At 42.8% G+C, this 25,866-nt stretch overlaps 1 protein-coding gene across 2 annotated transcripts in view; it reads left to right on the forward strand.

Moving 5' to 3' along the window:
* Positions 1-3,096: 3,096 nt before the first annotated feature.
* Positions 3,097-25,866, forward strand: part of ADIPOR2 (adiponectin receptor 2) — a 39,759-nt gene continuing 16,989 nt past the window's right edge. Inside the window, exons 1-2 of one of the 2 annotated variants that reach the window (XM_015422881.1) lie at positions 3,097-3,242; positions 20,805-21,034. In XM_015422881.1, coding sequence (XP_015278367.1) covers positions 20,867-21,034 — 168 coding nt within the window. In that variant the 5' untranslated portion in view covers positions 3,097-3,242; positions 20,805-20,866. Of the gene's footprint in view, positions 3,243-10,904; positions 10,957-20,804; positions 21,035-25,866 lie in introns of those variants that run through there. The other variant, XM_015422882.1, reaches the window with a different exon arrangement.

A 25,866-nucleotide genomic window follows, 5' to 3' on the forward strand; every position in this document is an offset into this window, starting at 1 on the left:
GGCACACCAACTGTCAGGACCCTCCCAGACTTAACACTAAGGCTGAGATTTTTCACCACTCTCACCTTGCTGGAGACGTTACTACCCACTGTACCCTTCCTCCACTATCAGGCACCCTTCCTGACTGGAAGAGATACTGTAGCCTCCCCTGGACCACCTGGATACAGTAGACCATTTATTCACCAGGTTCCGTGCATGGCAACTTGCGTGGCCCTTCAACACTCTCGGAATTCCGGACTCAAAACCTTCCCCCCCCTTCCAATTACATCCACTTTGAGCCTGTGGTTTGTTTTCCTGGTTCCCAGGTCGGGGCAGCCCCTCGGGAGATCCACTGAAATCGGTGGGGTGCACCTTCCTCCCGGGGCGCAATCCCAACGCCAGGAAATTAGCAGGAAAGCATCCCAGACGAGCCCCCATTTGTTAGGGACAATAACATTTGCCCTAGGGCAATAACGTTTGCCCCACAAAGAAATCAGGCAGAAAATCAAAGTGGAGGTAGTACAAAGATCTTTATCTGATGCGCATGAGGGAAACCCAGCCTGAGTCCAGAAACTCAGGCCAAGGGCTTTGTAGTTCTGCGGTTACATACAATTTTTATACAATCGCCTAACATATGCAAGCTTCTAATGCCCTATCATGACCGCAAAAAGTCCCTGTTTGTTAGTTGATTGGTCAACAACAAACTTACACTCTCCTCGCTACGCCTCTTCTCCCTAGTCCTGCCTTAGTTTCAGTTAAATCCTTCATTAAGCCATCCCTTCTTCCTGCTGTTTTAATTCCATATATGTACATGCTTACTCTCAATTAGCTACTCATTGTAGTGAAAACCAGGTGATTTCCATCCTCAATTGGGATGATATACCTTATCCGGATCCTGTCCTCCCATGACAAGAGCAGCTGTTTGCTATCTCCTGGTTTGCTATCCTTATCAACAAATATGTTCCTATAGATGTCTACCTCATGATGGATGGCCTCCTGCCTCCTGCTGTACATCTTGTATTCTACTGTGTAAGCTTATTTTTTTACAAATGAACCTTTTTTATAACAGAGTTCATTCTGAGTGTGTGCTACTTTCCAGCTTCTAAAAGCAGGCTCTAATACTTCTCATTATAGAATATTGATGAATTCCCAAAATTTCTCAATCAATACCCATCCCTAACACAATAATGACATTTATCAATTAATGAAGCTAGATTTGTCTTGGTGAAGGGGGAATGTTTAATTCGCTTCTTAGGATGGGACCTATCTAAAGCGTTATCAGCTATTTAACTGAGTGGGGGTTAGGGTGGATGTTAAGTCACTCACTTAACAAAGTAGTCAGAGAGTGATTCAGCAAAAGATCAGCTTTATTCAACAATTGTAACACAACTCCAACACGGATCAACATCTGATAGCCAGAACAGCTTTTACATTGCAGCTGTCCTGCTTTTAAACTTTCCCGGCTAATGTAGCCACGCCTACTGTACAAATACCAACCAATAAGGTTGCATACATAAGGACCAATCACTGACGTTCCTGCTCAGGGAGCTTGTTGATAGTGATTGGTTAGGTGCTTCCTGGGCTAGCAATGTGATTCGATGTATTTGGATCCTAGCCCAGGACGAAGCTTAACATAGCATTTCAATTAGATGTTTTCATAACACATTATGCATTCAATGGCAGCTTATTGAATACATTTAGGGTTGCCAAGTGGATTTTCGCCGGGAGCACGGGGCTCCCAGCCGGCGTCTGTTGCGCGTGCGCACGCGTCGCATGCACATCACCCAGAAGTGGCGTGACGACGCCAGGCACGCTGGGAGTGGGGCCACAGCCATACGAGGGGAAACCCCAGCGTGCCCGGCGTGGTCACATCACTTCCGGGTGACATGCACTTCGGGAAGGAGTTCCCCCCAGGGCCTGATCCGGCGGGGGGACTTGGGAAGCCTAAATACATTACAGGGGACTTTTGAAAATTTATGAGTACTGCCAGCCAGTCTAACCTGTTTACTGTAAGAGAAATATAAGATGCTAACCCATCCTCAGTTGTTTCTCTGTTGCATCCTGTAATCAGAGCTTTACCGGTTGTGTACAAATGTTCCATTTTCTGAGTCTATACAAACACATTCTTTTTCTAAAAAACTCATCCCAATCCTACATGTGATACATTTTGTTTAATCTCTTATGTATCTGATGAAGTGCACAAGCACATGAAAGCTTATACCTAGAATTAAACTTTGTTGTTCTTAAAGCCACCGCTGGAGTCAAACTCTTGTTCTACTGCTTCAGACCAACAGGGCTATCCACCTAAATCCCAATCCTAGTTTATACTATCATGAGGTACGAATGGTGCTTAATAAATAGTTGTGGGCTGCATCACTTTCTAAGTCAGGATAATTACTCTGTGTGTGCATGAATGCGTCTTTAGACAAAACAAAGCACTCTATAAGCACTTTAACAAATTTATTTTGACAAGCTTTCGTGAGCTGGAGCCAAACACACGCAATAATTAACGCATTCCAACTGACGAAATCAGAGCCAGTTTTGCAAGAAAAAAGCAACAGAGGCCAGAGAGATCGCGCCATCGGCTCCTGAAGCTCGAGGGTATTCTACTATTTAGGGTTAGAAGTGCACCGTGGTAAGGTTAGATATTTTTATTTTGTCTCGTAATACCGTACATTGTAAAGGGGCCTTCAGTGCCACGGCACGGAATCGGCGTAGAAATGCAACGAACAATTTGAATCCCCAACCGAAACAAAGTAGTGCAGATTTGAAAGACACACGCCTGTGGCAAGAATAAACACGTTCAGTCACAACGCACGCTATGTAACGAAAGCCTGAAAAAGGCGGGCGGGAAGGAAGGGAAATAAACTTCCCCCTCAGACCAAGACAACGGCGCCCTCAGTTAAGTACAGCGCTACTGGCCAAAACACCTCTCCCTCCGCATTAGCGGCCCCTCACAAAGCGCACACTACATTTCCCAGCGTGCAATGGGCCCAAGCGCCGTCGAAAATCTTGATCCGAGGTCTCTTGCGCGTGCGGCTCGGGCCGGAGCTGTCGCTCATTGGCTCGCGGAGCCTCGTGCGATGATGACGCTCTAGGGCAAAGGGGAGGCGATAAGGTGGGAAGGGGAGGCGGAGGGAAGGCGGGCACGGCGGAGACAAGGTGGAGGGGGTGGGATTCCCGGAGGCGCCGGCGTCACCGTGGGGACTCCCTCCTCACCTCGGCGCTGGGCACGGGTGGACGCGGTCGTCAGGAGGTGCCAGGTGAGAGGGCAGGCTGTGGGGAGCCCTGGTTTGGAGTCTGGGTGCCTCTGTGGGGGACAGGGCAGTGGGCCCCTGCACGGCTGCCCTGTCCAAAAACCTTGGCCTGCTCCGGGGCTGGGGGAGGGGGGAGCCTTGTGGCCGGTGGTGCTCGCTAGGCACGCGGGCTGTTTATGCGCTTCCCTGGGAGGTGACTGCATTCCTCTACTTCAGCCTCTCTTCTTGGGGACTGCTGCTGACCTTGGACAAGTCCCTTGTTTGTTTTTTTCCCTGCCTCAGTCATGGTAGTGAAGGGGGAAAGGAGTAATCCTTTAATATTAATATACAGTTAAAATTACTGTAAGCATTTTTTGTGAACCAGCTTTTACAGCAAAACCAAAGTCTTGTGATTTTTGTAAGCGACTAATCAATGATGCCTCATTAAATTTGCCTCTGAAGATGACATGAAACTTTGATTTTTGACCTATTAATTGCTATTAATTGCTGTAGTTGTGTGATCTTGTGGTTTGTTTTTAGCCTGCTGAAGTGCTGAGGGACTGTCCTTGTGTTTAGAGAACGTAAACAACTCTTCTCCTCTTCCCCTTCTCTCTATACCTGGCAGTCTAAAATAACTAAGAATATACACTGTGTGCTAGTAATTCCCCCCTGCCTGTACCTCGTGGCAGCCATAATTTTGAGCAGGTTAGGAGCTGAGACAGTTTTGCAATAAGTTTGGTTTCCCAAAGGAAGACAGTGCTCAAGGGAAAAAGTTTGCAACGTCAGTGTCCTGTGTTATTGTGTAAAGTACTTGAAACACACTCTTGAGGACGTGAAGCGTTGTAAGAACACGAGAAGAACCCTACTGGATCAGACCCATAGTTCGTCTACTCTAGCATCCTGTCTCACACAGTGGTCAGCCAGTTCCTCTGGAGGGCCAACACCAGGGAATAGAGGCTGAAGCCTTCCCTTGATGTTGTCCCCTGGCTCTCGGATTCAGAGGCTTAGTGCTTCTGAATGTGGAGGTTCCCCTGAGTTATAATGGCTAGTAGCCATTTATGTGAGTCAAAGGCTTTCTGCCTCGTTTCAGTTTAAAGATCCTCCCAAGAAAAGTGAATGCTCTAAATTTGGTGCCACATGTTCTACTGCTTCAAACTAACATGGATGACCACTTGGATCTATTTGCTCTAATATTGGTATAAGAATGAAGGAAACAAAATACATTCTGTGCACCATGTGTCCAGTAAATAATTTAGGTAGTCTGTACCAAGGAAGTCCAGGCTTGCTATGCAGAGGCAGGCAATGACGAACCACCTCTGAATGTCTCTTGCCTTGAAAACCCCACAGGGTCTCCATAAGTCATGAAATAATACTAAGGAGAATAATTTGTAAGTATAATAATTTGTGATATAAATTAGTAATCTAATAATTGTAAACATGTATAAAAATAAGTGTAAAATTAAGTAGTATGATTAGCTCCTTAATGTAACAGATACAATAGTTCATTTTAATTTAAAACTTAACCACCGGCTATTTGGATGAGAGATGATAATAAATTAACTAGTTGTAGTTCTCCTGTAGGCAATTTATATGCATTTATGCCACTTGTAAATGACAGCTGTATAGAAGTAGAGGATGGTGCAGAGTTGGTTTTCTGTTACCCCAGAAAAAGAGTTTTTTGGCTAAACATTAGGAAGAGCTTCCTGACAATTAGAGTGGTTCCTCAGTGGAACAGGCTTCCTCAGGAGCTGGTGGGCTCTCCCCTTCTTTGGAGGTTTTTAAACAGAGGCTTGATGGCCATCTGACAGCAATGCGGATTCTGTGAACTTAGGCAGATCTTGAGACGGAGGGCAGGCAGTGCTTAGTTCTTGTGGTCCTTTCTTACATTCCCAGGGAAATGCCAATCACTACTTTGGGGTCAGGAAGCAATTTTCTCCAGGCCAGTTTGGCTAGGGTTCCTGGTGGTTTCTTGCCATCTTCTGGGCATGAAGCAGGAGTCACTGGGTGTGTGTGTGTGTGTGTGTGTGGGAGGTATTTGTGAGTTTCCTGCATTACGCAGGGGGTTGGACTAGATGACCCTGGAGGTGCAAGACTAAGTCTGTAGCTTAATGGATTCAGTGGGGTTTGAATAAGACCAAATTGTGAAGCATGAAGTCCAAGCAAGTGCTGTATATGTGACCCAATAAATCATTCAGTTATAGGTAAGGGTCGATTCCAAAGGGCAGGAAGGCAGTTTATTGGCATGGTGCTCTTAAGGGCTATGCCGACAATCCAATGTAGAGTTGCTGGTAAACACATGGACAGGATTGTGCTATAAATGGTTTATTAAAGAATTATGTCTTGAAGGGAGTTACGAGGTTGTGGCAGAGATGCTTGCTAAAATGTTCGTCTTATGGTGGGCAGTGTACAGGCATGATATCTAACATTGTATTGGGAGTGTACATACTAGTGACAGAAGCTGTGATTCTCAGAAGCCTAGTTCTCAGTGAGATGCTGAACATCTGTTTGAGTTGTACAGTTTAAGAATGCAAGTGGAGCTACATGTGATTTAAAAAAAAAAAACCTGCTGAGTTATTTATTTGCCTTATTTATACCATACATTTCTCCCCAGTGGTGACCCATAGCTACTGGGTTTTTTGTGCAGGGAATGGTTTGTATGGTGGAGCATTCAGTTACTTCAGTCCTACCTGCTTGTGATGTGCTCAAAGACAGCTTTCATACTTCAGTGCAAACTAGCCATAAGATGGGTGTCACTAAAGCAGTACAAACGTATTGTGCGAGAGGTGTAAATTCCTCTCCTGGTTATTGTGCTAGAGGTGTAAATTCCTCTCCTGGTGTTTTTCAGAAAATGCTGTCTCCAAGCTGCAGTGAACATTGTCTGTCCTAAGTCAAATAATTAATGTCAAAAGCATTTAGAGTTTTTTGCTTCTGTGGGATCCTTGCCTTTAAACCGTAACCAGTGCTGGGACAACGTAGGCAGGTCATGAGAAGGAGGGAGGGAAGGGTGGCATCAGGTCTTAGTTCTCAAGGTCCTTTCTTACACACCCAGGGGAATGCTGATCACCACTTTGGGGTCAGGCAGTAATTCTTTTCCAGGCCACTTTGGCCAGTGATCCTGGAGGTTTTTTGCCATCTTCTGGGCATGGAGCAGGGGTCACTGGGTGTATGTGTGTGGGGAGTATTTGTGGATTTCCTGCACTGTACAGGGCTTGGACTAGATGACACTTGGAGGTCCCTTCCAACTTTATGATTCTGTGATTCTGAGAGTGAATGTTAACTGTTGAAATAGTACCTAATTTCATAAGCATGTGATGGCAGCTTAAATGTGGCAAGCTGCTCACATGCAATGGTGTGCAGTGTGGATCTGGTGGTTTTTGCTACATCACCACAATCCTTTTAGATTACTTGTTTTTAGATAATTGTCATTGCTAATAGTGAGTCAGGATGTAATAACACATAAAAGCCCTAAAGTTTTCATGGAAGGCTCATTTTTTCCATCGTTTGAAGGGTTCTGCCATAAAACGGTCCAGTAGACTCTAATGCTTCAGTCCTGAAGTGCATTAACTTGATCACAGTATCACTTTAGTAATGAGCTATGCTAACACTACCTTTCAGGGTGCTTTTAGTTCTGAGGGGAGAGAGAAGTTATAGAGTGGACCTGTTGGTTTAGTTTCTTGTCTGGTGAATGCTGAGAAGCGGTAGGAACTGTGGGGGTGTACTTACTCCTCTGTTAGTACTGTTTTTAGCTGAGAGTTTTACTCCACATTGGCTTTTGCTTCTTCCCTTGTGCTTCAGGCAAGAGTTGCCTATTACAGGAGTTCTCAACCTTTTTGAGCCTGTGGGCACCTTTGGAATTCTGGCAAAGGATGGGTGCAGTCGCAAAGCCGCTGCAGCAAAATATCAGGGAACAGTCATGCATAATTCTAATAATACATTTCAGGTAGAAGCCCTAGATAACCAGATGCCTTTTAAAATGAGCATATTGTTTAGGAATATTTTCTTGCATATGCACAGCTTTCCTTCAGTCACACAGTGAACGTCTTTGGCACGTTAATTATTTGCAACTTTTGTAGTAAGACCCAGGTTTCTAATGCATGACAAACATTTTCGTCTAGCAGAAAAGACTAGAGAATCCGATTTGATCTATTGACATGCCAGGGTAGTTTTCTTTACATCTCGGTTCCCTTGGCTTTTGTATCTTGAGACACTGAACACATACCCATAAGATTAAAGATAACTAGATAGCCACAGTTGACTTGCAGGGCAGAGGATGGACTGTGAAAATAGCTAATATGTACTGTGTTAGGCTAATATAAGTGACAGTTTATTTGAATTATTGCTCAATAGCTGTACTTTGGTCTAGCTTTAATCTTCATCAGCTATTTTTGCTGTTTATCTTGTTAAACCTTGGCTGTGTTATCGTTGCAATGTGCTGCTAAGAACTACATTTATTTTGAGCTGTGGTCTGGAGCCCTTGCAAATCTTTTTAAGAATTCCTCCAAGAGAAGTGTCATAAAATGTGTTAGCAAGTTTACATTAAACTTTTAAGATGCCGCTTTTGGCTTTGCTGCCTTCTCTGGTGATTGATACGCATCCTGACCAACCGTCTTTGGTTTGGCAGCTGTACATCTTGCCAAGGAAGAAATGCAGAAACCTACATGTTGAATAGGAATAATTAAAAAGGAAGTATGAATGCATCATGCCTCTGTTGCCCCTTTTGCATTAGGTGCGAAATTGTAGTTTCTTGTTATCTGTCTTCTTCCTAAGCAGGCACTCCCCTCTTATACCTGTTTAGCTTACTATAAGCAGAAAAGCTTCACACACATGTTATGGTCTGGTCTGTTAAGAAGTATATGTACAAGGAAGTGAATCTTCTTCCTTTTCTCATATTGTTTCCTGGGCTCAAAAAATAAATGCCAGTCTTGAAATTGCCGTAGGATTTCATTGTGGCATATCTTCAGCCATGAAGCACAAAAACATTTGAAAAGCCATTTCAGGCATGTGTAGTTGCATAACCTTGAGCCAGAAGCCATATTCATTCTCCCTTCCTTGCTGCTGCTGTTAGCTTTACAGCTGGAAGAGTGAAGATTTCATCACATTTTGTCAGCATTTGTTTTAACTTGTGTTTATTGTCAAACTGTATACATACAGGGAGTTTAAAGGGAGGGGGAGTAATATTGCTACAAGCGACTTTGTTTTGCAGTCATAGTGCTATATAAAGTCCAAGTATTTGGACTGTAGGTTGCATAGTGGCCTTGGTTGGTAGTACCTTGACGCTGGGCAGCCAAGGACAGAAGCTATTACACAAGAGTATATGGACAGCTGTTTGCGGGCAGTACTGAAGCTTTATTGGACAAAGGTCAGAAGGAAGGTTTGGTCACTGTCTGGTTGCATAAAATTGTGGAAATAAGCTGGTCAAATGCATTTTTAATTTGTTTACCAAAGGGTGCATAACTGTAAGTGTTACCTCACTGTGTTCTGTATTAAAAGAAAACAGGATAGTATCACATTCACCTTCGAAAATAACCTTACTATTTGGATGAGAATTCGCACACACTTTGGCCAACTAGCATGCATGTCCCATTAAGTACCTACAACTCAGACATCCTGTGTCACATGCATTTGGCTTCTGGGCCATTCTGATGTAGATTATAGCCCCTTCTCTTCATATCTTCAGTCCTTTGTTTCCATAGGGAGGCCCCTTCAGCCTGCCATGTATATTTTGATTTCAATTTAAAAATAAAGGCATGAAAGAAGAGAGCACAGAATTATTGTAAAACTTTGTTGTGGTCTCGTTCAACCCATGGGCTTGGAGCAAGTAACAAGATCTAATTATTAAAGGTCTAATTAAAGAAATAATTGTAGTAACAAAACCACCTTCATTATTCCCTATATTTCACCACTCTGAAAGTACTGATTGTCCTGAATTGAGTAACTAACTCACAAGGCCATTCTAAACAGAATGACTAGTCATGCAGGATGGTATGTTCAGGATTCCTTTCATGTTATAATTGAGTGGGACCATGGCCTCCATCTCTGGGCACATCACTTAAAGGAGAGTACAAGCTTGGTCCTATACAAAAGGCAGATTCTAGGTAAGAATATATATTCAAATCACACTTTTTATGTTTAATTTTTTTGTGTCTACCGATTTACTTTAACTGGCCTTGAGATGTATATATATCACATGTGATCAGAGTTAACATAACCACAGAACAAAGATGTAGACTGTAGCGCAAGGTTATAATTCTTGTATTGGCTCAGTCTATCTTGTTGAACAGGTTCCACCTTTGCAGCATGGTGAACAAAACAAAATGGACCCTTTCCTCACCTGTGCAATTGCAGGAAGAGGCTTTTGTGCAATGTATTCAGTTGGGTAGCGTGACAGTTATGGCTTAATGCTTTTGGACTGTCTGATTAAGCCAGTGTATTACTGGCTTTACAGTAGTGTCACTTTTAATGACAGTATTGCAAGCAAATGTAGTGAAGCAAGGAAGTGTGTGGTTCATGGCTTGCCAAAGGTTGATTTGGAAAAGTACGATGTTCAAGGGAGTGTCAGTATAGGCCACCAGTGGAGGAATCTTGCACATTATGTCACAGGGAAAGGGGGAAGTTTGGCAGCAAACGAGGCCTTTGTGCAGTATGTGTTTAGGCAAGCACCAGATTATACATTGCTTCTTTCTTCCATGGAGAAATGCCTCTTTCCCCAAACTCGATTAAATTAGGATGTCCTTCCCATATTCCTTTTGTCAAGACACTGGTAGTAAGAATCTTCACAGATTACACTGCAAGGATGTGTCTACTGTATGACATTAGAGCGCTGTTTCAGTTGCTTATTCCTGGGGGTTGTTGTGCCAAGCTTTAACTTCTTTGTCTCTTTCCAGATAATTTTTTTAAGACACAGGCTATCATCTTAATTTTTTGATCTGAAATCCTAAAAATCATTAACATGAATGAAGCTTGTTTAAGTCAGTAAAATTTAGTTCCTAGGAAATATGGATAGGGCTTGATCAGTCTAGTAAAAAATATGACTAAGATCTCTGTGCTTCAGAGATGAGGCTGGACATGGCCAAAGACATAGCTTTTTCAGTGGTGACATCTTGCCTGTAGAATGCCTTGCCCCCCTTGACTATCAAGACCTTGCTACCTAGGGTACTGGTAGCTCTGCTAGGCTTGAGTTCAATTAAGAGTGGATGTCTTTTTGCTTTAAGAGGTGTTATAGGCTAAAGGGCTGTTTGAAGTTATGATGAATTAATTTCAGGCTTATTAACAAATACATCTAATTGCAGATAGTTAGGGTGTTTTGTCTTGTAAGTTGGAGGCTGCCTGCCACTTGTAAAGATCCCTCGTCTCATAAACCTTTGTCAAGAATTTGAAATTTTAGAACATGCAGTAATTCAGTTGCTGAAACTACTCTTATTTTTTGTTTTAACTCTTCCCGTATATAATTAGGGCAGAGACAATCTTGGCAACAGTGGCATGGCTCAGTTTCTGCTTGCTCTTTGGCAAGGAGCTGGCTTTTATCTCGTCACCTTTCCCCTCCAGCCCTGTGAGCTTATAAAGCTTGATCGTGGGATCTAGACTCTGCAGACAGGTAGTCCGAGCTCAGTGCAAGTGCCTCAACAGTTTTTCTAAAAGCCGGGATCTTATCAGAATCGTTGACATCTTGGAGCAGGAGTTTGGAAGGGGATGAGAGCAAAGATCCGTGGGATTCGGGGGACCAGAGTACTCAGCCCTTGAGGTATGTTTGTAATACGGTGGCTTCTCAGCTCCTTTTTTTACAGCACAGCTTGGCTCTCGCTGCTTGAGATGCTTCTGTATCAGAAGGCTAGAGGAGGGGAGGGATGGGTAAGATTAATTTTGAAGGGCACTTCACAGAGTGAATAAATTGCAGTTGTGAGTAGACTTCAGGCCTAATCTGGGATGACTTCCTTTCCCAGCACACAAACAGCCTTGGCACTGCCTTGTCGTACCTAAAAGCCTGTGGGAAGGTACAGGTGGGGATCTCCATCGCAGCTTCACTGAGAGAGGATGTTCAAAGAATGTCTAGGCTTGTCTCTTTTGGTTGGCTTGTGACTGAGCTGATTCTGGCATCCCCTGGAAGTGTTTGTTTTAGTACTTCTGTTTGCAGAGGACAACATCCTTGCTTTCCACTGCAGCCCAAATTGCTGCTCCTGGGGGAGAGGGGACAGAAGCAGCTTGAGCAGTGAGTTGGAGACCTTTAGCAGGAGGAGGGAGTTGCCACTTCCCCCTCCTAAATCCATGGAAATCCTCTATCAGATCCAAGCCCATGTCTGCATTCAACCCATTTTATAAAGAGCATACAGAAAACGGTATATAATTGTATTAAAGGTAAAGGTTCCCTTGCTCGAAAGCCAGTCAAATCCGACTCTAGGGTTGCGGTGCTCATCTCCGTTTCAAAGCCGAAGAGCCAGCGCTGTCCAAAGACGTTTCTGTGGACATGTGGCCGGCATGACTAAATGCCAAGGCGCACAGAACGCTGTGACCTTCCCATCGAAGTGGTACCTATTTATCTACTTGGAATTTCTTGCTTTCGAACTGCTAGGTTGGCAGGAGCTGGAACTAGAGACAGGAGCTCACTCCGTCATGCGGCACACTCGGGTCTCGAACTGCTGAACTACCGACCTGCCACAGCCTGCAGTTCAGCGTCTTAACCACTTGAGCCACCGCAGCTCCAAATAATAATTGTATACAGGGCTGTAATACTTTAATAAAACATGTTGAGATAATCTAGTTATTGCCCTGACCTGGATAGCCCAGACCAGCCTGATCTCATCAGATCTCAGAAGCTAAGCAGGGCCAACCCTGGCAAGTACTTGGAAGGGCGACCTCCAATAAATACCAGGGCCAGGTTATCAAGTCACCTCTTTGAAACATCCTATCCCCCATTAGGGGGTTGCCAGAAGTCACCATGACTTCCAAGTTCGCAAGCCCACACACACACACAATTACACACACACACACATACAGTTATTCAGTTGCACAGAACTATGTATGAGTTTGTTTTCACGTGGGAGGGGGAGAGGTCATCTTCTCTTAGTGATGACTTCTGAAAGGAGAAGAATAAGGCTGTATGACTGACTTCACTGGAAGTGTAGTTTCACCGCTAATCCTACTCTTTCCGGAACATGTACTTAAAAGCTCAATAGCTTTTTTTGGGGGGTGAGAACTTTCACCTGTACAAAATCAGAATGCCTGAGGTTTCCTTCCTTTTTGACTTGCCTCTGAATTTTCCGATAGTGACACTCTGCTTTACAACCATAGCTGTCATATTTGTGTTGATTAAAGTACATTTCTTTGCCTTCAACCAGTCATGCTTATCTCTCAGTACAAAAATCAAGTACAGGCTAAAGTTCAGGTGACATTGCTCTTCAGCTGTTTAAGAATGTGCTGCTTGGACTGTGATATTGTGTCAAAACGACACACATTGTGCACTCATGAATGTAGAGTCTGCATTAACCTCTTGTGACCTTGTACATTTGCCATAGTGATGCATTCCTCTTCTGTGCAAACTCCTACCCATCTGAGAAATTATATAAATTGTTTATCAATACTGCTTGTGTGACTTTGCCATACCATTTTTCTGGAGCAAATTCTGTACATTTGCAAGTCTTGAGATCAAAATATATCTTAAGATTAGTCGCAAATCACATGAAAGGGGGAAGGTCAAGTATGTCAGAATGCACATGAGACAGGTCTAGTTGACGGTGGTCACATTACTAGACAACTGTTCCTCTTGCCTTCTGCATCATTGCACATATCAGGTGCAAATACTCTAGGGATTTGATGCTGCCTTATACTGAATCAGACAATTGGTCCATCAAGGTCAGTATTGTCTACTCTGTATTGTCAACTGTTTGTATTTGGATCACCTGTTTGCTTATGTAGGTTATTAGGCTGTCTAGTCATTGAGTCTAAAGATGGTTGTGTTTTCTATTAATAGTTCCTGGGGTTATTGCCCATCAATTGGAAATGAGTGGGGAGCCAGGTATACATTTCATAAAATTTATTAAAACATATACCTTCAAGTGTATATGCAAACTTGTGTATAGTTTATATATAGGATATATCCAGGTGAGCAGCCATGTTGGTCTGAAGCAACAGAACAAGGTTTGAGTCTAGTGGCACCTTTAAGACCAACAAAGCTTTATTCAAGGTATGAGTTTTCATGTGCGCGCACACTTAGACAATGAAAGTGGAATTACAGATCATAGTTGTATATATAGGGGTGGCTTGTTAAATTAGCATACAAAATAGTGGAGATGTTTATTAACAGATCAAGAGAATAACCAAGCTTGTCATTCTTTTGATCTGTTGATAAACATCTTCAATATTTTGCATGCTAATCCAACAAGCCACTCCTATATGTACAACTGTGATCTGTAATTCCATTTCATTGCCTGTTGAAGTATGTGTGCACACAAAAGCTCACACGTTGAATATACAGGATATAGTCTTTCCTGGCTACTCTCCTATTAACATATGTGGTGTAATTCAACTTTTACATGCCCATGTACCACAGCAGTTCTTAAAATGACTGTGGTACAGGCAAAGCAATATACACCTGCATTGCTAAAGAACAGTATGTGTACATACTAGCAACAGCCTTCAGTGTGCTATACCAGCTTTGGGTTTAAATGACTGCCTTTTCCAACTGCATTGAAACTGGCTTGGATGCAAAGTACCATGAACTAAGCAGAACTTGTGGAATGAAACTCTCCCCCCTGTCCCACTGTAGTAGACTGATCCTTTTAAATTCTCTTGTGGGGTCAGGAAACACCACAAACATCCTGGGGTGTGTGTGTCTTCAGTGGGAGGGGCTTAATTAGCAAAAACTGCCTGTCCTGTTGCCAATGTGCGGCGGTGTTCTAGTGGTGTAAGAGCCATTGTATGGACAGAAGAGTACCTGTGCATCTATGTGCTGTTGTGGTGGTTCCTGCTTGTATGATAGCTGAGGGGTGAATACAAATTGGGGACCCTTTGTAACATCAGACCGGGTGGGGGGGATGGGACCTCATGGTTTGAAACATCAGACTTCTGTACATTAATGACTATACAGATGGTTTGAGGTACAAATCTGCCTTCTTAAGAGCATGTGAAGTCCTGTTAGAAGAAGAGAAGAAAAGAGATTGGATTTATACCCCGCCTGGATTTATACCCCGCCCTTCACTACCCAAAGGAGTCTCAGAGCGGCTTACAATCTCCTTTCCCCTCCCCTCCCCACAACAGACACCCTGTGAGGTAGGTGGGGCTGAGAGAGCTCTGACAGCAACTTATCTTTTTCAAGAACACCTCTGGCGGAACTATGGTTTGCTCAAGGTCATCCAGCCAGGTGCAAGTGGAGGAGTGGGGAATGAAACCTGGTTCTCCCAGATTAGAGTCCGCGCACTTAACCACTACACAAACCACTACACCAAACCAAAGGTGAGGTGTGTAGTGTTCACGGGGCACAGTTGAAATTGCCTTTTAATACAAATGCAGCAGCTGTTACTCCCTTTGGGCTGAAAAATCCCTCAAAAGAAATCTCAAATATTGGTTGGTAGCTTGCTGCCTATTGCCATAAGTTTAAAGGTGCCCCAGTAGCCATGTTTTATCTGAGTACACAGCTGTGGATTCTGACTGGCCTTTGAGTTTCTTTATATTTGGTCTGAATGCTTCAAAATACGCTTTGTTTGTGCAGTGTGCTGTTAAATAGCTCAGTGGCTGTGTGTATCCACAGTTTACAGGGAACAAAGTTTACAGGTAACGAAGAACTACTGCTGGTGACATTGATACCCTCTGCTGGAGATCTGGTGTTGCAGACGTCTCTGTCAGCAGAGTGTTCATCTTCCCCTTCTTCTCTGATGGAAACATGCATGTTCTCACTGTTAAACTGTTTAAAAGGCTGATTCAGGTGGGTTGCCGAGTTGGTCTGAAGCAATAGAACAAAGTTTGAGTCCAGTGGCACCTTTAAGACCAACAGAGTTTAATTCTGGGTATAAGCTTTTGTGTTTAAAAGACTGTTAAATATGTGAAGTTCCTAGCTCTGTAAAAATGTGGATCTTCCTGGCTTCCATAGTTCAGAGGTATGAATACCCATATTTAAAATTTAAAAAAAGTTGTTGGAGCTTTAGAAAATATAAGGGTTTGGGTTTTTTAATGAACATCGTACACCTAAATTGCTCAACTTCTGCTTTTTATGTGAGCTTGTAATCATTACTGATCTACCTGTTTATCGTTTTGTACTGCCAAGGAGCTTGGGCATGTAATGTAAAAGGAAAACAAAACTGTTTTAAAGAAGCTGTTGCCTTGGGGGCACTAAAACTGTCATGGTGCCAGAATTTGGACTTCATTTGTTGCCCCGAGTCATCTCCTGCCTTTGGAGACTGGTTAGTTAACTGGAATCCCTCATGTGTCACCTTCATCTATTCTATAGTACTTGCTCCACAATCAAAATTCAGAAATTAGGTGTAATTCCTTGGTCTTTGATAAGAAAATTCAGCTTGTTTTATTATTATTTTTAATGAGGCCTCTCCTTAATTAGGCCCAGCTGTATTACATAATTTGAATTAAATTCAAGTGCCACACTGAACACCTAAAGTTACTAAGGATTCTGTATTTGGTTTTCAGGATGTGTGAGCAGATCCTTTCTCCCCCTGCCCCAAATCAGCAGTGATACAATGAAATACAGAATGCTGTGCCTTATTCCTGTAGGGTTAAAGGATTGGGCAACTAACTATGGTTGCAGGAATAGTTCTTCCTTTCTACTTCTTTGAATAAAGCGCATTTAGGTTTCCAGCTGATAGTTGTGAAATCTATTTGTGTGTCTTCCTCTTTTGATAAATAGGCTGCTGTCTACAAAAGTTGCGTAAAGCTGCCACATCAGCTGCTGTGTAGCAACTCATCCCTACACCATAGCTAGATTGGGGGACATGGTGGGGGCTGTCCCGAGGGCAACAGCCCACCCAGCAGTGCTGTCACACTTCACAGACCTGCTAGCCCCATGTATTAGCAGCTTGGCCGGTGGGGGGGATGGGACCTCATGGTTTGAGGGTTGGCTGAGTTGGGTAGAAGTTTCATATCCCTTTGACTAAGATAAGTTTATCTCAGAACTCCTTGTTTCAGAGATTCTATTGATAGCAGTTCTTTCTCTAGTTTAGTTCTTCATTTCTCACATACAGCCATGTAACATTCCACAGCAGACAGAAACTAGATAGGAGTCTTCAGACATGTTGCAATAAGGACAGTGTGCTGAATATGCAATTTGTTGTAGTAAAAGTTCACCTATAAAAAGGTGTGTTTTTAATCTGCTCTTAAATTGTATAATCTGTATTGAAAATTTGTGCCAATAAAGGCAAACTTGAACTAGTAAAAGTTCAAAACATTCCTAAGCCTTCTGAGAGTTGTCTGGAGAGCTGTAGGCCAATTTCCTCATGATTATAATAGGGTGAATGTGCTCGATGTTGAATTGATCTTGTTAAGAGAGCGTGGGGTGGTCTTGTTGCAATGATATGTCCTAGTCCTGATATATAGGATTATTTGGAATAGCAGGTGGGTTTTTTAGTGATATCTGATGCTTTCTAGATAAGGCCCCGAGGCCACTCCACTTTCTTAAAATTTGTATTCTAAGAGCTGAGTAAGCTGTGTCAAGATGTAATTGGGATCTGATGCAAAAGCCCCCCTTGCTTTGTAAGTATATGTGAACTGATTCATCAGGCCCTTCATGGCCTTGGTTCTTCTTATCTGCAGGACTCCCTCCCTCCCTGTGCTCCGCCACAACAGCTTCACTCATCCCAAGTACCATCCTGCAGTTGGGTGATCCAAGAGCTGGTTTTAGAGAGTTTAGATCCACTTTGGACCAGTGCCTTTCAATTCAACACCTTATAGAAAAATATGCTGCTAAAGGTCCTAATTTGCTTTTTGCTGCTTTCATTGACTTGAAAGCGGCTTTTGATTCAATATCGAGGCAGAAACTGTGGGCCGGCTTAGACGTTTCCTCAATTGACAGAAGGCTCCTCTTTTTGTTGCGGGCTCTTCATGATAACACCCATTTGCAGGTTAGGCTTAACAGGAAAGGAAATGTATTGGACCCTATTAACACCTATAGGGGAGTTAGGCAGGGTTGCGTTCTAGCCCCTTCCTTGTTTAATCTATATATTAATGATATAGTAAGTTACTTGGACTCCCCCAGTTTGCATCCACCAAAATTTCAACAACAGCATGTGTCTGTCTTACTGTATGCCGACGATGCTTTCATCTTAGCTAGAACACCAGTTGGCCTTAGAAGAGCTCTCAGTAAGTTTGCAGACTTTTGTAACAATAAGGAACTAACAATAAATTTTCAAAAGGCCAAGGTTATGGTCTTCGGGGCCAGACAAAACAAAATAATCTGGTCTGTAAATGGGCACTCATTAGAGCAGATTTCCTGCTTTAAATACTTAGGTATGGTCCTTCAATCAAATGGGGCTAGGAAAGCCCACATACAGTATGTCGCCTCCCAAGGTGAAAGAACAGCCAATACTATTCCCCCCCCTTCATTTATTGGTTTTTCAAACACAAAGAAAAGACATAGACAAAAAGAGACAAATTCATCTTATCCTCTCTAAGCTACCCTAACAAAACATAACATAATATCACAGATTCAAATTAATTTTGTTTTCCCATCCTTATACTGTAAATCATCACATATTACCCATAGATATATTTAATTACACTAACTTCCAAATTAAGATATTCTAACAAAACATAACATAATATCATAGGTTCAGATTAATTTTTTGTTTACCCATCCTTATACTGTATATCAGCACCTATTTCCAAAATAAACATTCAGATAATTTGACTTTCGATTAATTAATTTTCCAAATATATATCTTCCATTTGACATATGGCAACTACCTTCTATTACTTCTGTTCCATCTACCTACTATATGAAAATCAACATAGCCAAATCTAAAACAAAACCTTTAACAGAAAAATTCATTTATAGCCCAACTGAGAATTATATTTATAACTTTACCTAAAACAATACCTATTTTCTTTTGCGATCTGAAGAGAACCCCCCCCACATCATTCTTATTTTATACTATTGTTATTTATATTGCTAATGGCTAAATTCTAAAATGGGAATCAACACTTAAGTTCTTAACTTATTCTTAAGTTCTATCGCACCAAAGGGGCCTATTATGTGCCAGCTGCCCAAAAACTCTTTTCAAGCAAAGGCAGTTGGACAGATGCTCTGTGGCACTTTTATTGGGCCTCCTGCCTCTAGTTTTGCCCCCTTAGAGCGAGTTCAGTCCAAATTTCTCAGAGCAGTTCTTCAGGTCCCGAGGTATGTATCAAATACACTGATCTGTCAAGAGACAGGTGCTATATCAATGGAAGCCAAAATTGCTTTAGCTTCACTCCAGTTTTGGCTTAAACTAAATTTCCATCCTCAGGGACTAACCCACTTGTTACTCTCAGACAACTTTCAATCCAAATGGCTGAGAGCAGTTCATAATAAATTATATGCTCTTGGTTTTTGAGTGATTTTGAGTATGCGTTGGATGTAGCAAAATCAGCCCTAAAACAGAGAATGATGGACATGGAGAGACAGACAGATCTCGGTAGATGTCCTAAGTTTAGAGCCCCAGATTCTGTCAAATATCGCTTGCAACCCATGTCCTATTTATCGCAGCTTGATACTCACAAGTTTAGGAAAACCTTCACATTAGCCAGATGTGAGGCTTTCCCCTCCACGATGCTTGAGGGCAGATTCAAAAGGATCCCTACTGAATATAGACTTTGTTGATGCGGCTCAGGAGAGATAGAAACTATTGAGCACATGATGCTCAGATGTAACTGAGCAGTGTAACCGATTGTTAATTCATGGGAACCAACAATTACTGAAACTGTGGCAAAATTTTGGGTAGCATGCTACTACATCCGAAATACACAATCAAATATATAATAATAGTTGCCTAATAGTCTCTGTTTTATGTTCTTCTTTTACTTTTTTTACGCTCAACTGTATTTTTATAGAGTTTTATTTTACTATCCTAAATTCAGTTATATGAATGTTATATTTAAGCATGTGTGTTCTATGGCTTGTTGCCATAATAAATGCCTGACTGACTGACTTACTACCATCCTGCCGATGGGCAGTCGATCATCACCCACACTTGTGCATTCTCTGTTGTGGCCCCACCTTATGGAATGGCCTCCCTGATGAGGTCAGGTTTCCGGTCTTTCCACAAATTATGCAAAATAGAATAATTCAAAAGGGCTTTTTGCATGGCTTACATAAGACTGTCCTGTAATGAAATGGTCAGAAAGCTGTTTTGGTAGAGTGATAGTGACTGTGGCTTATACAACCATATTGCTCCCTATCCCTGTCACTGTAAGTATGCTCCAGACAAGGTAGTTTTACACCAGTTAACATGCCATGTTTAAAAGCTCATGCTTTGTTTCAGCTTTGTTTCTATTTGTTTTCAGGTTTCTATAGTTCAAATCCGATTGTACTGTTCATTGGATGTATCACCTTGTTGATTATACTTGACTTACACTATGTAATCAACCTTGATTCTTCCGTAAATCAATGGCCCCGTTCACACGGAGCAGAAGCCACGCTAAATAGACAGAAGAGAGGCGGAGTTACCTGGCACGATCACACGGCAACATCTGGGGAGCGTAGAGCTCCCGTGGTTGAACTGTGGCGAACCGCCGATAAAACGGAGCAAAAAACTAGTACCTCGGTATTTAATCATATGCAAAACTAGGTTTTCCCCAATGGATACCATAAAAGGGAGAGTACCTTTCATTTCTGTACATACAAGTTGCTTGGAGGCTGGGTAAAAGCCCAGGATGGGCTTCCACATTAATAAAACCTACCCATAATTGTAAGAGGCTGGTATTTTGTTTTTCATTGTAATACTTTGACATACCAGAACCAAAATAGCTTCAAAATAAACAGCTGTGTTCTTGGCTCCATTGAAGTTTTGTCTCCCCACCCCATTAAAGCACGTGAATAGGCAGTAAGCATTTAATTTCTACTGATCTTTTGTGTACTTTCTGTTAACGTGTTCTGTAACAAAGCTGTGTGGTACGGTTCAGGGAGTGAAGGGGAACGGTTCAAGGGTTTTCGAGTCCTGTGATTAGTCAGCTGAGTGCAAGATGTTTCTCCCTCAAACTTCACACTTGCTGGGTTTTTAATCTAGTTGTCGGTTCTTCCAGCCCTGAAGGAAGACTCTTTTAACATATGCTCCTTTCTGCTTAAATATAATAGCACCATATGTATGCTTTAAAGAACGATGTAATGGCTGATCCAGCGGTTACTCAAGGTATAAGATGATGGTTATGAATAATAGTGAACTATCTAATGTGCACTGTGTGCTGTGCATGTGCATGCTGGCATTTTAAAATCAGGCCATTGAGGAATTTCCTGTCACTTCACTTTGGTAATGCCAGAAACATTTCACAAAAGGGATTTTAGCTCAGCCGGACTGCAGAGTCATCTTGCAGTCATCTTAAATGTGGGCCAGCTGTTAGAAAAGTTTATATGATTGCATGTCAGCATGTGTATTAACGTGGACCTTGTTTGCTTTCCAGAACCAGTCTGTTGCTGCTCCTTGCCCGAGAAAACCGCTTTCCTGGAGAAGACCCCTGGTCTCATGAGCGGACCAACAGATCTCGGGAATGGCAGCATTCTGGAGCCAGTCCTGCGGCTCAGGAAAGGGTACATGCCCGATGTCGCTGGGCAGAAACACGATGATCATAACCAGTCAAGTGATCAGGGGCCCCTCTTAGTGGAGCCACCTATATCTTCTGAGCAAGAAAAGGTAATAACTGGTATTCTAAAACTTTGGCATGGGTTGCACAAAAGCTTCTTATACTGAGTATTGGGGTGAATTAATGATTACATCATTGAACGCTTTTCCCCAGCACCTGAAGTTCACAGTGTATGGTGTGAAGCTTACAGATGGGACTAGCTTTAAGATCTTCTTCATTTGAAAACTTGCTGCTAAGCAAATAGGCTACCAACTGAAAAGCTGCTAGCCTGTTGTTGTTATTTTTGTACAGGTCTCCGAAGTGCAGGAAACATGTTTTAGTCATAAGGCACATTATGTTGTGAAAACAATAAAACGAGCAATGTACTAATTTGAAAGCAGGAGGTGACGTTAATCCTTAACTAAACAACTTGCTCTCTGAAAACATGATGGACACATCAAAGCTAGCCTAAACTCTCTTGACGCCTGGGAAAAGACCTTGCTTATTAGTCTCTTACTGGATGGAAATGAGGCCTAGACGGCAGAATGCCTTTGTATGAGAGAAGGTACTCTTTCAAATATCTTAGACTTAGGATATGACTGGTTTTAGGGATTAAAACCAGTACCTTGGATTTAGCCCAGAACCTAATGTAACCAGGAGTCCCTTGACAGCACATTGTGCCACAGTATTCCACACTACCTGAAGTCCCCCCGTCTTCAAGGGAATTGACAGTAGTTGAACTGAAGGCTCCCAGTGCCTACAGTATAGTTTTGAAGTCCTGTCTTCAGAAAGGTGCGCAGCAGCTCCAGTGTCCAAAGTGACAAAAAAGTGTTCTGGTTATAGCTGCCAACTGCTAATCCAAGAGCAACACCAGGTCCAGTAACACTGCAGAGAGCGTTAGTTTGTCCTTCAGGTATGCACACAGGGCACAAAAGAACTGTAGCTCGTTGTTGTGCTTTACTTGTTGTCTGTTTGGGGGAAACTAACACAGGGACCAGTAACCTACTATTCAGCTGCTGCGTGCTTGCCATGGGAGGCCCAAAGACAGGAGCATCAGTCTGCTATAAACTTCTTAATCACCAACTATCATCCAAGTGATTTAGCTGGCAAAGATCCACTTAGCTTAAGGTAACAATGTTTAGAACTATAATTTAAATCTCTTGCTAGGCTAATGTTTGGGCTGTCAGTGCAATGGTGACCAATAGTTTATTAAATGTGACTTCCTACCAGGATGGGTAAATTCACCATACCCCAATACATTTGTGTAAACTGTAAAGAAAATTAAACATTCAGATCAAATCCTTCAGCTTTTTAATTGCTTTGATGCTACTGCCAAGAACTAAACAGCGTAATGCTTTGGCGGAAACCCTGTTCGTTTTAATGATCCTCAGTTGCCACCTGAGCTTGTCTAAGAGCTTTTGGAGGCGAGAGATTTTTTGGTAAATACACAAAGTGAGTGCAGGAAGGCGAGTTAGTTACCTTCAGCGCCAGTGTCTTGGTGTAGGACTCTTAACACCTTTGGACAGCTTTTAGGAATGAGCACCATGAGTTATTTCTGGCTGAAGTACTGTTCTTAAAATTGGCCTCCTTGAACAGGGATTGAGGGTAAATATTTGTAATGGTTTTGCACAGTCTGTACACAAGATAAAGTTTGCAAGCCCTTGAGAACTCAAATGGATCTGCACTACTGTTAGCTGTATTTAAACGGACTGTAATGGAGGGCTGCCAGAAATAGTTTATCCTGATGTACAAGTAAAAACTATTCTTCCGGTGCTGTTGGTGCTTCAAGGGAGCAGGCTCATGAGGTGCACCACGACTTCCAGTGCCCTGACCTGGATGGCCCAGGCTAGCCCTGTCTCATGAGATCTCGAAAGCTAAGCAGGGCGGGCGCCGGTCAGCATTTGGAGGGGAGACCACCAAGGAGGTCCAGGGTCAGCATGCAGAGGCAGGCCACGTCTGTTAGTCTCTTGCTCTGAAAACCCCACGGGGTCACCGTAACTCATCTGTGACTTGATGGCACTTTCTACCACCACTTTTAGTGCAAATCTCCAGGGCTGCTATCAAAAGAAGTGAAGCCAAGGCACAAATTAAAACCCCCCCATCAAATTACCAAGTCAGAGTAAGAAAGCTAATAAACCTAATACAAATCTAATAAAGGACTGTAAACTGATCAACCACTGATTTCCTTGCAGCGGCACTCTCTTTCAGGTTAAAAACAGTTGAGGCTTCCCGGTGCTGGTTAGCCACCAAACAACCAGGAAGGGAGAAATGAGACAAACCTGCTTAGAAAGGAAGTCCCTCAGTTTTGGCCTCAGGCCACAGGAGACATTGTACTTGCATGGCTTCTTTGTTTCTTGGATCTCCCCCCCCCCTTTCATTTCATCCCTCCTCAAAGATTGTTCAGAATCTCTGTAAAAGGAGAAATCTTGAATGCTTAAATTCCCAAAAGACTGGTCAACAGACCAGAAGAATTTGCATTGCTGATAGGGTTGTGACTTCACATTCTTCTGGAAGCAGGAGAATAAAATAGAACCTCTCAATCGGTGGCAGTAGCTCACTGCCTGTTTGGGGACAGTGCCCTCTTTCAGAAGTTCCAGAACTGCTCCAGAGTTCTTAAATACATTTCTAACTGTATTTTCCACAGGATTGGAGAATAACTTGGGGATAATGGGGGGCGGGGGGAAGTGTAGATTTAAGTAGAAGAAGAATTGGTTTTTATACCCTGCTTTTCTCTATCTTAAGGAGTTTCAAAGGGGCTTACAGTCACCTTCCCTTCCTCTCCCCACAATAGGCACCCTGTGAGGTAGGTGGGGCTGAGAGATTTCTGAGAGAACTGTGACTGGCCCAAGGCCAGCACTCAACAGGCTTCATGTGGAGGAGTGGGGAATCAAACTCGGTTCTCCAGGTTAGAGTCTGCCGCTCTTAACCACTACACCATGCTGGCTCTTGTCTGAGTATTGTGAAGCACTGATAGTAAGGTATGCTTAAGTATCTCTTAGTTGTTATTTTCCTGTAAGATGCAGAGCCTTTCATTATATACTAGAACTTCTTGAGTTAGAAGCCTTCAAAGTCCTGAACACATATTTCATTAATCTCGTAAGGGAGGGGCTTTGTTATTATTGAATTAACTAGAAAGTTAGTTATGAACTGTATCATCAATAGCCAACATTTGGTTTCACAGATAATAGACGACTGGATGCAAACAGTCTAGCTAGAACAAATGGCTGAAATTACAGGGGGAAATTGTGAAAAACCCATAGAAAACCATTTTCTCCAAGGATAAAATAATGAACATAAGAACGTAAGAGAAGCCAGTGTTGGATCAGGCCAATGGCCCATCCAGTCCAACACTCTATCACACAGTGGCCAAAAACACCAGGTGCCATCAGGAGGTCCAGCAGTGGGGCCAGGACGCTAGAAGCCCTCCCACTGTTGTTGCCCCCCCCCAAGCACCAAGAGAACAGTGCATCACTTGCCCCAGACCGAGAGTTCCTACCTATACCTTGTGGCTAATAGCCACTGATGGACCTTGCCTCCATGTGTTTATCCAATTCCCTCTTGAAGCTGTCCATGTTTATAACCGCTGCCACCTCCTGTTGCAGTGAATTCCAAATGTTAATCACTCTTTGGGTGAAGAAGTACTTCCTGTTATCTGTTCTAACCTGACTGCTCGGCAATTTCATTGAGTGGCCACGAGTTCTTGTATTGTGAGAAAGGGAGAAAAGTACTTACAAGATAGCAAGTATATTCTGTAGAAACCCTGATGCAACAAAGCGTTGTGACATTGCTGCACTGGTTTCCTGTGGAATTTTTTTTTTTAATGGTACAAGAAAAGCTTTCTTGTATCCAGATCTTTCATTTATGTTAGGCAGTAGTCATTCAGACAAAATTCTCTAAAAAAAGAAAACAGTTCACTGGCATCGGAGTCAGTAGCCATTGTGGTGGTATGTATTTGGGACTGGCATAGCTTGCGTGTCCAGAATTCTTTTATGGATAAACCCTACAGCACATTCATTTTTAAGTCTGCGGTTAAATATGCTTTGGTAAGAAGTAAGCTTCTTTGAAATAAATGAGACATCCAAGCTTAGGATGATGACGAGAGAGGATTCCAGTATTTTTTGTTGTTCAGTTGCACAGTCGAGTATGACTTCGCAACCCCATGGACCCCATCACGCCAGGCCCTCCTGTCTTCTGTGTTCCACTGGAGGTTGCTCAACTTCATGTTCATTGCATTGGTAACACTGTCGTCCCCGTCTTCTTTTACCTTCAATCTTTCCCAGCATCAGGGTCTTCTCCAGTAAGTGCTCCCTTCTCATTTGGTGGCCAGAGTATTGGAGCTTCAGCTTCAGTATCTGGCCTTTCAGGGAACAGTCAGGGTTGATTTCCTTTAGGATTGGCTGATTTGATCTCCTTGCAGTCCAAGGGACTCTCAAGAGTCTTCTCCAGCACCATAATTCAAAAGTATCTATTTTACCCCATCCTTACTTGGAGAGCATTGTAATTTAGGAGAAAAAATATGTGTAGAGTCATGGGTGACTTCGACAGATGCTTGCATCTGAGATCCACTGCGCACATCTGACCAGTGTAAGGCAGAAAAATCAGACTTCTGCCGTCAGACTCAGCAGAGCTAGGGGGGGGCCTATCCCTTGTGCAGATTTATTTCCACGTTCTGGTTTGCATTCTGTCCTGAACATTCAGGTTTTCTTTGGTGACTGCTGCTGCTTTGCTTTCCTCCCTGGGCTGGCCTGGCTGGCCTCCTTCACGGCATTTATCCCCCTCTGCCCTTTGCTGTTTGAATAGCTGGAGTGTCTTTGTTCCCCCTGCTGTTCTTCAGTCACTGATATCTCCTAAAGAAATGCCTCTTACTGTGGCTTTGTTAAACTGACACAATCAAATGCATGTG

The sequence above is a fragment of the Gekko japonicus genome, unplaced genomic scaffold, assembly GCF_001447785.1.
Source record: "Gekko japonicus isolate JY-2015 unplaced genomic scaffold, Gekko_japonicus_V1.1 scaffold34, whole genome shotgun sequence".
NCBI lineage: Eukaryota > Metazoa > Chordata > Lepidosauria > Squamata > Gekkonidae > Gekko > Gekko japonicus.